At 32.4% G+C, this 15,012-nt stretch overlaps 1 protein-coding gene across 1 annotated transcript; it reads left to right on the top strand.

Annotated features, from left to right (window-relative positions):
- Positions 1–10,349: 10,349 nt before the first annotated feature.
- On the top strand, positions 10,350–11,434 carry LOC125852162 (probable pectinesterase 56). The gene is made up of 2 exons (XM_049531889.1): positions 10,350–10,665; positions 10,743–11,434. The coding sequence occupies exons 1-2, from the start codon at positions 10,350–10,352 to the stop codon at positions 11,432–11,434; spliced, it is 1,008 nt and encodes a 335-aa protein (XP_049387846.1).
- Positions 11,435–15,012: the final 3,578 nt, after the last annotated feature.

Below are 15,012 nucleotides of genomic sequence, written 5' to 3'. Positions count from 1 at the left end.
AAGATTTGTTCATGGGAAACACAGCAACAGCAAGGATTGCAGGAACTGGGAAAGTAATGTTGAAGATGACATCCGGCAAGGTGTTGACTCTGAACAACGTTCTACACGTTCCTACTATTAGGAAGAATTTAGTTTCTGCTGCACTGCTCGTTAAAAACGAGTTTAAGTGTGTCCTAGTTAGTGACAAAGTTGTAATAAGTAAGAATGAGATGTTCTTAGGAAAAGGCTACCTCACTGAGGGTCTCTTCAAACTGAATGTAATGGTTGTTGATAGTATTAATAAGAATTCTGCTTCTGTTTACTTATTAGAGTCAAATGATTTATGACATGCCCGTTTGGGACATGTAAATTACAAAGCCTTGCGGAAATTGGTTACTTTAGAAGTATTGCCTGATTTTAAATGCGATAAATCAAAATGCGAAATTTGTGTGGAAAGTAGGTTTGTTAAACATTCTTATAAGTCTATTGAAAGAAATTCAAAACCTTTAGACTTAATTCACACAGATATATGCTATATGAAGTCAACACATCTCGTGGTGGGAAAAATTATTTTATAACTTTTATTGACGATTGCACTCGATTTTGTTATGTATATTTGCTTAATAGTAAGGATGAAACAATTGATGCATTTGAGCAATACAAAAATGAAGTGGAAAATCAATTGAATCTAAAGATAAAAATGATTCGGAGTGATAGAGGTGGAGAATACAAATCTCCTTTTGCTGAGATATGTTTGGAATATGGTATTATCCATCAAACTACTGCACCCTATACACCGCAGTCAAACGGTTTGGCTGAACGGAAGAATAGAACATTAAAGAAAATGATGAATGCCTTGATAATCAGTTCTGGTTCACCAAGAAATCTATGGGGAGAAGCCATCCTTACGGCTAACAAGATACTCAATAGGGTACCCCGTAGCAAAACGCAATCAATTCCATATGAGTTATGGAAAGGAAGGAAACCCAACTTGAAATATTTCAAAGTGTGGGGGTGTCTTGCCAAGGTAGAAGTTCCTTTACCTAAGAGGGTGAAAATTGGACCCAAAACAGTGGATTGTGTATTTATTGGATATGCTGTGAACAGTAAGGCCTGCCGGTTTTTGGTTCACAAATCTGATAATCCTGAAATTCATGTGAATACGGTAATTGAGTCAGATAACGCTGAGTTCTTTGAACACATTTATCCGTATAAAACTGAATGTGAGTCGACAAGTGAAAGATCTAAACGACCACGGGAAGAATCAAAGGAAAATGCACAACCTAATGAAGATCCTAGGCGTAGTACTCTCCAACGGAAATCCACTTCTTTCGGACCAAATTTTGTGGCATTTTTGCTTGAAAATTTGCCTCCAACATTTAAAGCAGCTATGTCGTCATCTGAGTCAATCTATTGGAAAGAAGCAGTCAATAGTGAGATCGAATCAATTTTAAGTAATCATACTTGGAAATTGACTGATCTTCCTCCAGGAAATAAACCTTTAGGATCAAAGTGGATCTTTAAAAGGAAAATAAAGCCGATGGGACTATTGACAAATATAAGGCTAGACTTGTAGTCAAAGGATATAGACAAAAGGAAGGTATGGACTACTTTGATACATACTCTCCAGTAACAAGGATAACATTAATTAGAATGTTAATAGCACTAGCGGCAGTGCATGATCTTAAAATCCACCAAATGGATGTAAAGACAGCCTTCTTAAATGGAGAGTTGGAGGAATAAATTTACATGGAACAACCTGAAGGGTTTGTGGTTCCTGGTAAAGAAGAGAAAGTGTGCAGACTTGTGAAGTCGCTTTATGGGCTCAAGCAAGCACCCAAACAATGCATGCTAAATTTGACCAAATAATGTTGGCAAATAGATTCAAGATTTACGAATGTGATAAGTGTGTTTACATTAAAAACGTTCTGAATCATGAAGTCATCGTTTGTTTGTATGTTGATGACATGCTAATAATGAGTAAAGACATTGACAATATAAATGCTACTAAGCGCATGCTGTCCAGCAAGTTTGATATGAAGGACTTAGGAGTTGCTGATTTGATCTTAGGGATCAGAATTCTCAAAACTCCCCAGGGACTAGCTTTATCTCAATCTCATTATATTGAAAAAATATTGGATAAGTTCAAGTACTTGAATTTCATTGTTGTCAAAACTCCAATTGATTTAAGCTTTACATTTCAAAAGAATGTAGGTGAAAGTGACTCTCAATTGGAATATGCCAGAGTGTTGGGAAGTTTGATGTATATTATGAATTGTACGCGACCAGATATAGCATGTGCTATTAGCAAATTGAGTCGGTTCACTAGTAATACGAATCAAACTAACTGGATGGCAATAAAACGTGTGTTGGGTTATTTGAAGCATACACAACACTATGCTTTGCATTATAATAAATATCCTGCCGTGATTGAAGGATATAGTGATGCAAATTGGATCACCGGGTCAAATGAAGTAAAATCCACAAGTAGTTATGTGTTTACACTTGGTGGAGAAGCAGTCTCTTAGAAATCATCCAAACAGACATGTATCGCTTGCTCTACAATGGAATCTGAATTCATTGCCTTAGATAAGACCGGTGAAGAAGCTGAATGGCTTCAGAATTTCTTAGAGGATATTCCATTCTGGCCCAAACCTGTGGGACCTAATTGCATACATTGTGATAGTCAAGCAGCAATAGGTAGGGCATGGAGCGTTATGTACAACGGAAAGTCTCGTCATATGACGGAGACATAATACCGTAAGACAACTCATCTCTAGTGGAATTATCACAATTGACTATGTGAAGTCAAGCGATAATGTGTCAGATCCACTAACGAAAGGCCTAGTGAGAGAGGCAGTTGAAAGATCATCTAAGGGAATGGGTTTACGGCTTAGGACAAGTCAGCATGGCGGTAACTCTATCTAGCAGACTGGAGATCCCAAGAGCTAGATTCAAGGAGAAAAACAAAGTTGTGACTGACGGTTCGACATTGTCAATCAACTCAATCCATTCTCATGATGAAGACAATGTTCAGGAACAAGGTTAAGACTTTAAGGCTTGTTAATGAGTTAATATAGCTTAAAGTTTTTAATGATTTGCTAAGTTTGGCAGATTTGACCAAATAGTGTATCTACGAGATGACACGGTTAGAAATCACCTATGTGAGTGTGAAGTGTAAGCCGCTTCAAAGAGAATTTTATGTCAAAAGCCTATTCTCTATACACTCATGAAACCAGGAGGTGTTCATGGCTGAAACGAACACAACCGTAAGAACCATAAATGGTAAAGGGTTAATTGTGTGACATATGGTTGTCTAGGTATACACCAAAGCTCGACGGTTCAAAGATATCGCATCTACCGATTGACCGAGTATATCCGACATATGTTCACTACGGAAAGTCCAAGGGGAAACCTACTTATCCAGATGCAATTGATTCTTGCTTGTAAAGTACACACTCGTCCGTGCATTCCTTATGTTATAACCATTCCCCATTAATGTGGGGGATTGTTGGGTATGTAGCAAGAGTTAATGGGAAATTGAGGGAAGATGAAAGAGGAACTTGGAAAAAGTTGGGAACTTGAAGAGTTGAGAACTTGAAAAGTCCTCTTATGCTTTATTGAAAAGACATTGAAAAGACATTTGTCCCTCATCGGTGGTGGAAAGAAAAATAGGAGAGTTTAAATATAGAAACACTCCTATTAATTGTTAAAAGGGTTGGAAAGAGGGACCCCCCTCGCGCCGTCGTCGTCGTCGCTCGCTCGGCTCGGCTTTGGCTTTGGATTTGGATTTGGAAAAATGATCGATCGAGAGATTATTTTTTGGACAAAGTTTGTTTTAATTATTTTAGTTAATTAATTAATTATTTAATTAAATTAAATTAAATGGCCAACGTTTTAATTAGTTAATTAACCGATTCAATTAATTAGTTAATTAACCCGACCCGACTCGGATCCACGCGCGATCCGTTTTATTTAAATCTTTCCCGTTTTATTTAAATTTCCCGCAGTGACTGTTCTGAAAGGTTGCAACTTTCAGAAACAGTCATGACCATTTGAAAGGTTGCAAACTTTCATGAATGGTCGTGTGGATTCTGAAAGGATTGCAACCTTTCGGAACCAGTTCCTCTTGCCTATAAATACATTGATTCCTCAGACTTATTCCTTACAAATTTTTCTGATTTCTTCTTCTTCTTCTGCACAAAATTTCTTCGTGTACTTTACTGCTGTTGAGTGGTTCGCTGACACCAGAGTTTTGGGTATCAATACACTGGTGATTGAGATCATTCTATCCTGGGAGGACATATTCCAAATCAAACCTCGGATACTAGAGGGGAATAATTTCCTTAAGGGGACACTGTGCATTCAGTGGGCTTGATCTTTTTTTTTATTCTATTTTTCCAGATTGTGGTACGTTTTTTACAGATTTTAGTTTTGTCAATTAGTTTATGTTCATCTATTCTTACTGGTTTATTAAACTTTGGTTACTTCGTGTTTCTGCAAAGTTTATTGAAATCAGTAATTCTGGTTTTTTATACACAGATTGATAACAATAGCATCATCCATCGCATTATCATAATTTTCTTTACAAACTCGAAGGCTTTGTTTGAGAACGAGTTCTTTTTCTTGCTTTAGTTAGACTTTCGATTTCATTATAAATACTTTTTGTCTTTGTTAGACTCTGTTGAAGCAGAATATGTGCCAAACCTTTTTTATCACCGAAAGATCTCTTAGGATCTGTCTCTAAGAGAGTCGATGCATACTTTGAAATCACTAGACGTCCAACAAATATCTTCTATCAAATCTCCTGATGAAAAAGTTACAAGAAAAAGAAAGAGCATGAAAACTACTGATAATGCTTTCATGAAATTCAATTTCACTAATACATATATTTTTTGACTCATATGTGGAGTAGTTCTTATAGCTATATCAACACATATTCGTATTTATTTCTTTTCCATAAAAGATCATATAGATATTATTGGGTCATGATTGGGTCAAGATTGTGGTAATTATATCATTTCCTTTTGAAATAAACTAGTATTAGTAAGTATCCTCTTTTTATTTAGGCACGCAAATTCATCATAAGTAGTTGATAAAAAAAAAGAACTAATATAAAGTGTAATGATATCTTTTAACTGTGTAGGACATGTTGGCAACTTAACAAACTTCTATAATTTGTGTATACACTATCTATCTCTTGTTGGATAGTGTGTTTAGGGGGCCTTTTGTTTCATATATTAAAGATCAAACCATTCATAAAAAGATGAAGCGTCATGTTACATTTTTTGCTTATAGGGTTCAGAGAAGATCGTAGAATTGTGGGTGGGGATCCAATAGGCGTAATTAGTGCTGTTCACAGAATTTTTCTTAGCGGTGCCAACATTAAAAAAATATAATAACATTATATTAATAAAAGCTACTTAAAATGTACTAATAAAGTATAAATCAGTTAAACTTGTACAACTCTCCACAACAAGTTTTCATAAAAGTAAGTTCATAAAAAAAAAAAAAAAACAATTTAAGAAATTCCAACTAGAACTAAAAATATGAAAAGAATAAATATGAACGTTCAATTGAATTCTTACGATGCAATTATCGTTCACTTGGATTGTTTGATCGCACATGCCATGCGCCAAACCAACGGACCAAGATTGGTTATCTATTCATGAATTTATGATTTATTTTAATAGTAATCATGTATTTTCTTTTCAGATTATTTATTTATACATATATAGGGTCGGTCCGTTCCTGGTCACAATTTAACATTTTAATATTTAACTTTAAAATTTTCTTTTTACTTTTATATAAATCATTTATAGCAACACAAATGGTCCATGAATATTTCGAACTACAAATATAAAAAAATTTATTTCTTTTTTAAATTTTGTACGAAAATCAAATAGTGTCACATAAATTGAGACGAAAAGAATATTAAGCAAAAGTTCAAAAAAAGATGTATTTGGTATATTAATTTAAGGGTGACATTGGGTCGGGCAATCATGCCGATTCACTAATTACGGAATGTGGTCACTCTGTGGTCTGGGTTGGATATCGGGTTGGGATTACCGGGTCCTACCGATCCGAGTTTTATTAGATTTGATGTAATTTGTGCAGTTATGGGCCATATTGGTTCTGGTTTCAACTAAATTGTATTTTTAAATAATTTTTTTAAAAGTATTTTTTTAAGTACTTCATGAATGTTAAATATAATTTAAATTTTAAACTAAACAATCGGGCAGGGTTGGTTAATCCGGTACCATCAAATCACAAATAGTATTAGGTCAACCGATTTCAATTATCGATTGAGGTTTGTGCTCGGCCGATTCCAGATCATCAAGGTGAACTGACACGTCACGACCCATAAGTCTTGGGTTGGTTCAGTCTAAGCTACTACTGGATCCGATTGGATCCTAGAACGACTTGACCTAATTGACACTCTTAGATTACTTTAGGACCGTGCATAAAGAGCTTGTGATGAATCTACATGAAAATCACGTATCCTGTTTTTGTACCTTGTTTTATGGGTGGGGATCCAAAAAGAAAATCAAAAATCAAAAAAATTACATTGTATATATATAGGGTTAAAATTTTATTTTATTTATATATTAAATGTTGAATCTCATTGACACGAAAAGAATACCAAATATGTAATAACTATAGTAGCTTTGTGGCATCTTTCATCAAAGATATGACTCTTTTCTTTGTGTTCAACTCTTTCTCTACGTATCTAAGTTCGAGTGAAACTACTATTTGTTTTTGAAAGCTATTTTATTCAATTTCTCCAACTCAGTTCATGCAACTCCTCCGGTATTGATTTTAAAGCTAGGATACCAAAATTGTAAAGGATTTTCAAATTTTCTCAAAAATCATTTTGAAATGATTCGAGACTTGATATAAACCTAATGTGTAAATTCATAAAATTCACGAGCTCTCTAAGTAATGGTCCAAATGCTACAAAAATCAAGAAAATGAAAATGACATTTGGCTTTCTAGGGAAGGAGCAGTAAAAATGACATTTAAGAAAAAAATTAAATTCCAATATTATTAATTAGATATATTTTGTCTTAAATTTAAGACGATCATAGATAAAATTATTTCAACTCTTTTCACAAAAGTAACATAATTAAGTTTCCTAACAGAAAAATTACAAAACTTTCACCCTAGTAACACAAAAATCACTAATACTGAAAAATTCATCTTTCGATCAACCAGTGATGTATAATATCATAATTATGTGATCATCGATCTATTTAAAGTTGGAATAACTATAATTAAATCACTACACTAACTATTTCTCAAGAATATTATGTACAATGTTAGAAATTAAGAAATAAAATTGTCAATTTTATGGTTTAGTATACTATGAATAGTACACCTAAAGATCATCATCTCAATGATAATGTTTCAACAATTAAGGACCATCACCCTTATCTCATATTTTATATTGTTTTAGTAAATAACACTTTAGATAGTTGTATGACTTGTATTTTACTAGTATTAAAGATTATATTTAAATGCAACCTCTATATTTGTATGACGGAGGTGATGCAATTGGTGGCGTTGGTGATGGTCCTAGTCATGATAGATTAGTAGTTAGAAAAAAGACAATTAAAAGGAGGGTGAAGCGGGGGGGGGGGGGGAGGATATGATATTGTGGGATATATATTTAGTATTATTTTTTTGTTATCTTCGATTTTATGATTGTTGTTGTCTAATTTGCTTTGATTATCATATTATTGATTACTGCTACTGTAACTTTCTCCATTTTATTCTTTATAACCTTCCACTTCATTTTCTTTTTCATTTTAAAAAATGCAATTTGTGTCAAAGGTCTATTAGAAACAATCTTCTTATCTTTATATGTATAATCTGAATCAACTCCTTAAATGATCAAAATTGCTCAAATGATACCTAAATAATTATTTAAACATTGTAGTATAGAAAAAAAGAGACCATTTTATCATCCCCCCTCCTCCCTAGCAATTTTGGTATTTTAATTTTCATGTGACCAATAATTTTCTTTAGCCAATTTTGACATTTTACTTTCATGTGACCAATAATATTTTTCTTCATGGCTAGAAACAAATGCATATTAGGTAATTTTATGTAGATATCAATGTTATTAGTGTTTTATTTAATATTTGGGATTGAGTGTTATTTAGACACTTCACTAGCAATAGGGTCAATTGAGGTAATTGAAAGCAATTACAAGTAACAAATTAATTAAATCTTGGCTGCTATCGTGACCAAAGTTCGATTTGAGCTTTCGAATTCTTAGCAACGTTATACTAATTAATTAGAATTTCCCTCTGAAATATGACTATAAAAGTTAAAACTATATAATATAATAAAATGTTATTCACTTACTATTGTAAGTTTACCTATTATTATTAGAATTAGATAGATAAGAGAAAACATTGATAAATGGGAAACAAGCTTCGTAGAAATGAACTAGTAATAGAATTGCGCAATAACTATAGCATCAATATTTTATACTTAGAATTATAGATAAATGTAAAGTATATATTATTACCTTAAGTTTAAATTTTATACAAGATCAATGTAGTGTACCTGTTTAAATTTAAATCATACACTTAATTTTTAGTGAAAACACTACTTATGCGAGTTTTTTTCCCCAATGAATAATAGTTATTCATGTCTTGAACATTATCAAATATAATTATCGTTCACTCAAGTCTTAATCGTGTCTAAATATTCTTTCTTAGTAAGAACTTTATATACTCCATAACTTTATATATATATATATATATTTCGTTTGTCATTTTCACTTGAAAATCATAAACTTTTTCACCAACTTTTGTATCGAAGTTGTGTCACATGATTGTGACTATCAACAATATAGCAGGCCCTTTTTAAAGTATAATGATAATAATTCACCTATATATAGGTAAATAAATTGAAGTGTTCATGATAGAATTTTACTAATATATATATGTATTCTTATTCTTTAGCTAAAACACTACTTATAGGGGAACATATAGTGCCTCACTCCAACTTGCATTTTTCTTGGATATTTGCTCTTCAACTAGTCTATTTTTTGTGTTATCCAATAACTCATTTCTCATATGGGTGCAAAATTTGAAATTAACGTGCAAGTAAAGTGTTTTTTATACTATTAATATAAGGAGTGATACTGTAAATAGATAAAAAGTTATGGAGTAAATTAAAAAATCAAATAGACATGAGGGGTTAAAAAAGTAGCGAGTTCAATTATAAATATAGAGTGAAATGAAAGCCACGTTATTACAAGTTTAAGGACACAAGTATTAACATATTACTATCTTTTTACTTCTTTGATGACTCGAACCTATGAATTTAAGACTGTAGGGTGCTTAACTTCTAAGAAATCCGTTTGAGGAAGGAGAAAGATTACGAAATTGTACTAAAAAAATTCTTGGACTTTTTTTATCTGTGATCAGCTACTTAAAGGTTAATATGACTTATAGGCAAAGATCCACCTATAAAATGTCCAATCCCAATTCCATTTTAGAGTTATTTTGGCGCATCGAGCGGTCCTCGTCAGTGATGGAGACAAAAGTTTTTATTATGGAATTCAAAATATAAAAAATTAAATACAAAATAATTACAAGATAATAAATCGGAGACGAAAACAAAAGAAAAGACTAATCTTAACCCGCTTTAGTTTACACTTTGTTGTCATTTATAAAATGTAATTCCTTTCCATTTTCCCTATTAGTTTTTAAAAATTTCTTATGCATTTTAGGTAAGGATTAAATTTGAAGAAAAAAACAAAAAATAATATCTTCTTGATATCATAAAAAGGTCACTTATTTTGGAGAATATTATAAAAGCTAAAATATCATTTTTTTTAAAAATGAAAAAAGTACAAGATTGTATCTTCACAAAATGAAAATTTTACAAAAGTCACAAGTTGATTCCTTCCAAATAAGAAAATATTAAAAAAAAAACAATATCATAACTAAGCTAAGAATTAAAATGTTACTACAATTACATATTACCTAGGTAAGTAATTATTCAAATGGTAGAAAAATTCAATGAAATGAAGATGACATATAGGTGTCCAGTAAAAGAGTCTTTAAAAATGACATTTTACAAATGTATGCAAAAATTTAAACGTGCAAGAAAGAGTAAAAAATTACTACAATATAAAGGAGGGGGGTTGTTAAGCTTGGAAAGTACTATAGTCTACAATATTAAGAAAAAGTAAAACTCTTCCACTATCAAGAAGAATTGCTGCCAATTCATCTACTTTGCAATGGCCATCACAAATAGTTTTTACGGTATCCTTCTTTCTTATCTCTAGACTGTAGCTGTAATTCTTGTTCATAAACTTATCAGATTTTTTTCTTAATGCAGGATATATAATGACGTTGTTATTTGCTGCAACTATAGTTGTATGTGTTGAAAGCCAACTGATAACAAAAACACCTTATAACGCGGTTGTTTCTAAAGATGGGATCGGAAATTTCAACACAATTGCTGGAGCAATATTGGCAGCCCCTGATCACAGTGTCAAGCCATTCCTCATAAAAATTAAAAAAGGCACGTATCAGGAATATAGTAGAGTTGATAAAAAGAAGACTAATATAATCTTGATCGGAGAAGGGATGGATAGTACGATAATAACGGGTAATAGAAGTTTTGTCGACGGCAACAAAACATATGATACCGCAACCGTTGGTAAGTCCCTCTCTCTCTATATAAAATTTTATTTAATTTTGATGAATTATAATTGTTTCTTCGTATTTAATTTGCAGGTGTTCTTGGCGATGGTTTCATAGCTCAAGACTTAACTTTTAGGAATAATGCGGGACCCATAAAACATCAGGCAGTGGCATTAAGAATTGAAGCAGATTTGGTGTCATTTTATAAATGTCGATTCGATGGGTATCAAGACACTTTGTATGCAAAAAAGCAACGTCAATTCTATCGTGATTGTGAAATCTATGGCACGATAGATTTCATATGTGGTGACGCTACAGCCGTGTTCCAAAACTGCTTGATTGAAGCTCGCACTCCAATGGCGAGGCAATATAACACAATCATAGCGCAACACAGAGATCTTGAGTCCTACACATCTGGAATAGTGCTTCAAAATTGCACGATAAAGGCCACCCCCGATTTGGAGAAATCGGACGTCACAACATATTTAGGTCGGCCATGGGGTATATTTTCTAGGACTGTGATAATGGAAAGCTATATCGATAATTTGATAGACTCTAGAGGATGGGTTGAGTGGATTGAATCGGCAAATAAATCCAATGTTGGCCGCCGACCATATTATTTGGAGTACAAGAATAGAGGACCGGGTGCTGTCACGAAGGGACGTGTGACATGGGCATCCGTCACTGCGGATCCTAAAATTGCATCAACTTTCACAGTTAGGAATTTTATAAATGGTGACCAGTGGATTCCCACCAATATCCCTCATTACCTAGATTTATCTTGAACAACAATAAGTTGTATTGTATTCCTAGTAATTATTATCAGATTATAAAAATAGTACTACTATGTACATGTCTTGTTTTTTTCATTGTTGCTAGTCTTCAAGTATTCATTGTTGCCATTGTCCAACTAATTGACTAGACGTTAAATCACCAAAAAGAACATACTTATAGAAACGTATTGTGTCAAAACTTACACATTCATATTATTTCAAGTTAAAAAATAATTAAATATTAAAATCTCAATAATAGTTGTTACTTGGCAAATTAATTAATCTGAATTAAAATTTTGAACCAAAGTGTCAGTTCAAATTCAAAAACTTTGGATTAAGGGAAACTTGTTCAACAACTATGAATGGATATAAGAAATCCTTAAGTCATCTTACAAAGTCCTAAGTTTGCCTAAAATAAACAGTCATATTTCAAAATTAAATAATTAAAGAGCTGAATATCTCAATATTGAAGAAAATTATTCAAAATCTCCAATTTGTTATTCTTAAAGTATTCACAATATTGTTAGTGATCACAAACATAATAAGAAAGACAATTTGACTTCATCCCATATTCGATCATTTTGGGGCTAAAATTTGTTGGTATATTCTGCTTCTGCTGAGCCCTTTTGATGAACTTGGCAGCGGCTTTATCGAAGAAAAGACGAACAACAGTATTTGTAAAAGGAATTTGACATTCAATGGAAATTTAAGGAATTTGATCATCACTTATTGCTACTAATAATCTTATTCATATGTAAGTAACTCTTGGTGGAATGAAATCCATAGTAGATGATATGATTGATAAATGGCATCATGGAAGCTTGAACACTGGATTGAAAATAATCTGAAGGATGTTTATAGCAAGAGCAAGCAGATTTCAATACAAGAACTTCATTCCAGTGTTCAAGCTTCCATGATGGTTTATAAACATTCATCACTTGTTCCTTTCTGGTTTATCATCAATATATATCAATTCCTTTTTCTTATCTTTCTCAGCAGTGCACCCTGCCAAGACATAGATTTCAAGCATGATGAATAAAATATACCAGCATACAACACAATCAAGTTCCTAAGACAGCAATCAAAATATAATATAGCAACGTAACTCACCAATTTGATGCTTGACCAAATTAACCTTTCTTTCCTCCCTCTTGCTTTAGAGCCACCAAGGCATTCCTCTTCTCTTCCATTACCTTTTCATACTCCTCGAGGCCGGGCCATCTCCTACAACACAATCAGAGATGAATAATTGGTAATTCCAGATACATATAGTATATGAATAAATACAACTGGAATCACTAGCTATGTATGTGTAGAATCATTTGTTAGAAGACAATGACGATGATGATCTGAAATTCCAAATTCTTCCACTTACCTTCAAATTGCATATGTAGCAATCTACAAATACTAAGCATTTATAGAAATGACAATTATCTTCTCTTATAGTTATGGCTCAGCAGCAGTAATTCCCTTTTGTCGACGGGAACATCGAAATTTTAACCTATGAACTAACAACCAGTATTCCCAAGTCCCAATTTTCCTAAGTGGAAATGGGATGAGCCGGGTATTTGGCTATATGAACTAATTTCCTAATTATTTATTCACCTTCTTTTTAGATTAATTTTTTTCATTTTAAAAATAAGTAAGGTATAATTTATTTTTAAAAGTCAGAGAGAAAACTTTTATTTCTTGTAATATTAGATTAAAATATTTAACCGACTTCAATAGAAGTACGTGATATAGATGGAATAAAAAAATAGATGTATGTAACATAGATTAATACGATTTCCCTAAGTTGATTGGGTAAATAATCTACAAGAAGCAGTTAAACCAATATAAATCCTCCTTTGGTAATTAATCATGAACATAGATAGAGTATATATCAATAAAGTATAAACTATATGTGTATTGTCCTATAAAAATAAGAAGATTATATTAACATAAACAATAAATATGAAGGTAATTAAAGGGCGGAGAAAGCCAAATAACTCGTAAATTAACCTTAGCATAAATCAGAATGACTCATGACAGCATCTTATAAGTGAAAAGAGAATGTTGAATTTCTGATTACATATTAATTTTTTGATTGATTTAGCAAACTCATGGTTAAACCAATAAAATTCATAAAATCATCATCTATTGATTTTATTGGGGATATTCTGACAAGTGGTTTAGCAAATGATTCTTCACAAGTGTCTGGAGCACTCGCAATAGCAATAGTAGAAGTCCTCGCCCCCAAAATGTCATTTGCATCAAAATATTTAAGTGCTAATGTAGCATCATGTATCGCACTATCATAATTTTCCTTACAAACTTGAAGAGATTATATGAGAACGGGCTCTTTTACTTGCTCTAATAGACTTACAACTTCATTGTAAATACTTTTTGTCTTTGTTAAACATTGTTGAAGTAGAATACGTGCCAAACCTTTTTTATCAGTTGAAAAGCTCTTAGGGTCCGCTCTAAGAGCATCGATGCAAGCTTTGAAGTCGCTAGACGTTCGACAAACATCTTCTATCAAATCTCCCTACGAAAAAGTTAAAAGAGAAAGAAAAAGCATGAAAATTACTGATAATGCCTTGTAATATTAGATTAAAATATTTAACCGATTTCAATAGAAGTACGTGATATAGATGGAATAAAAAAATAGATGTATGTAACATAGATTAATACGATTTCCCTAAGTTGATTGGGTAAATAATCTAAAAGAAGCAGTTAAACCGATATAAATCCTCTTTTGGTAATTAATCATGAACATAGATAGAGTATATATCAATAAAGTATAAACTATATGTGTATTGTCCTATAAAAATAAGAAGATTATATTAACATAAACAATAAATATGAAGGTAATTAAAGAACGGAGAAAGCCAAATAACTCGCAAATTAACCTTAGCAAATAACTCGCAAATTAACCTTAGCATAAATCAGAATGACTCATGACAGCATCTTATAGGTTAAAGGAGAGTGTTGAATTTCTGATTACCTATTAATTTTTTAATTGATTTAGCAAACTCATGGTTAAACCAATAAAATTCATAAAATCATCATCTATTGATTTTATTGGGGATATTCTGACAGGTGGTTCAGCAAATGATTCTTCACAAGTGTCTGGAGCACTCGCAATAGCAGTAGTAGATGTCCTCGCCCCCAAAATGTCATTTGCATCAAAATATTTAAGTGCTAATGTAGCATCATGTATCGCACTATCATAATTTTCCTTACAAACTTGAAGGGATTGTATGAGAACGGGTTCTTTTACTTGCTTTAGTAGACTTACAACTTCATTGTAAATACTTTTTGTCTTTGTTAAACATTGTCGAAGTAGAATACGTGCCAAACCTTTTTTATCAGTTGAGGAGCTCTTAGGATCCGCTCTAAGAGCATCGATGCAAGCTTTGAAGTCGCTAGACATTCGACAAACATCTTCTATCAAATCTCCCGACGAAAAAGTTACAAGAAAAAGAAAGAGCATGAAAATTACTGATAATGCTTTCACGGAATTCATCTTCATTGTTACATATATTTTTTGAGTCATATGTCGAGTGGTTCTTATAGCTAGATCAATACAAATTCATATTTATTTATTT

This window comes from Solanum stenotomum, unplaced genomic scaffold (assembly GCF_019186545.1).
Source record: "Solanum stenotomum isolate F172 unplaced genomic scaffold, ASM1918654v1 scaffold32768, whole genome shotgun sequence".
Classification (NCBI taxonomy): Eukaryota; Viridiplantae; Streptophyta; class Magnoliopsida; order Solanales; family Solanaceae; genus Solanum; species Solanum stenotomum.
Note: the sequence above shows the minus strand (reverse complement) of the source record. Positions and strands in the feature narration are given on the sequence as shown.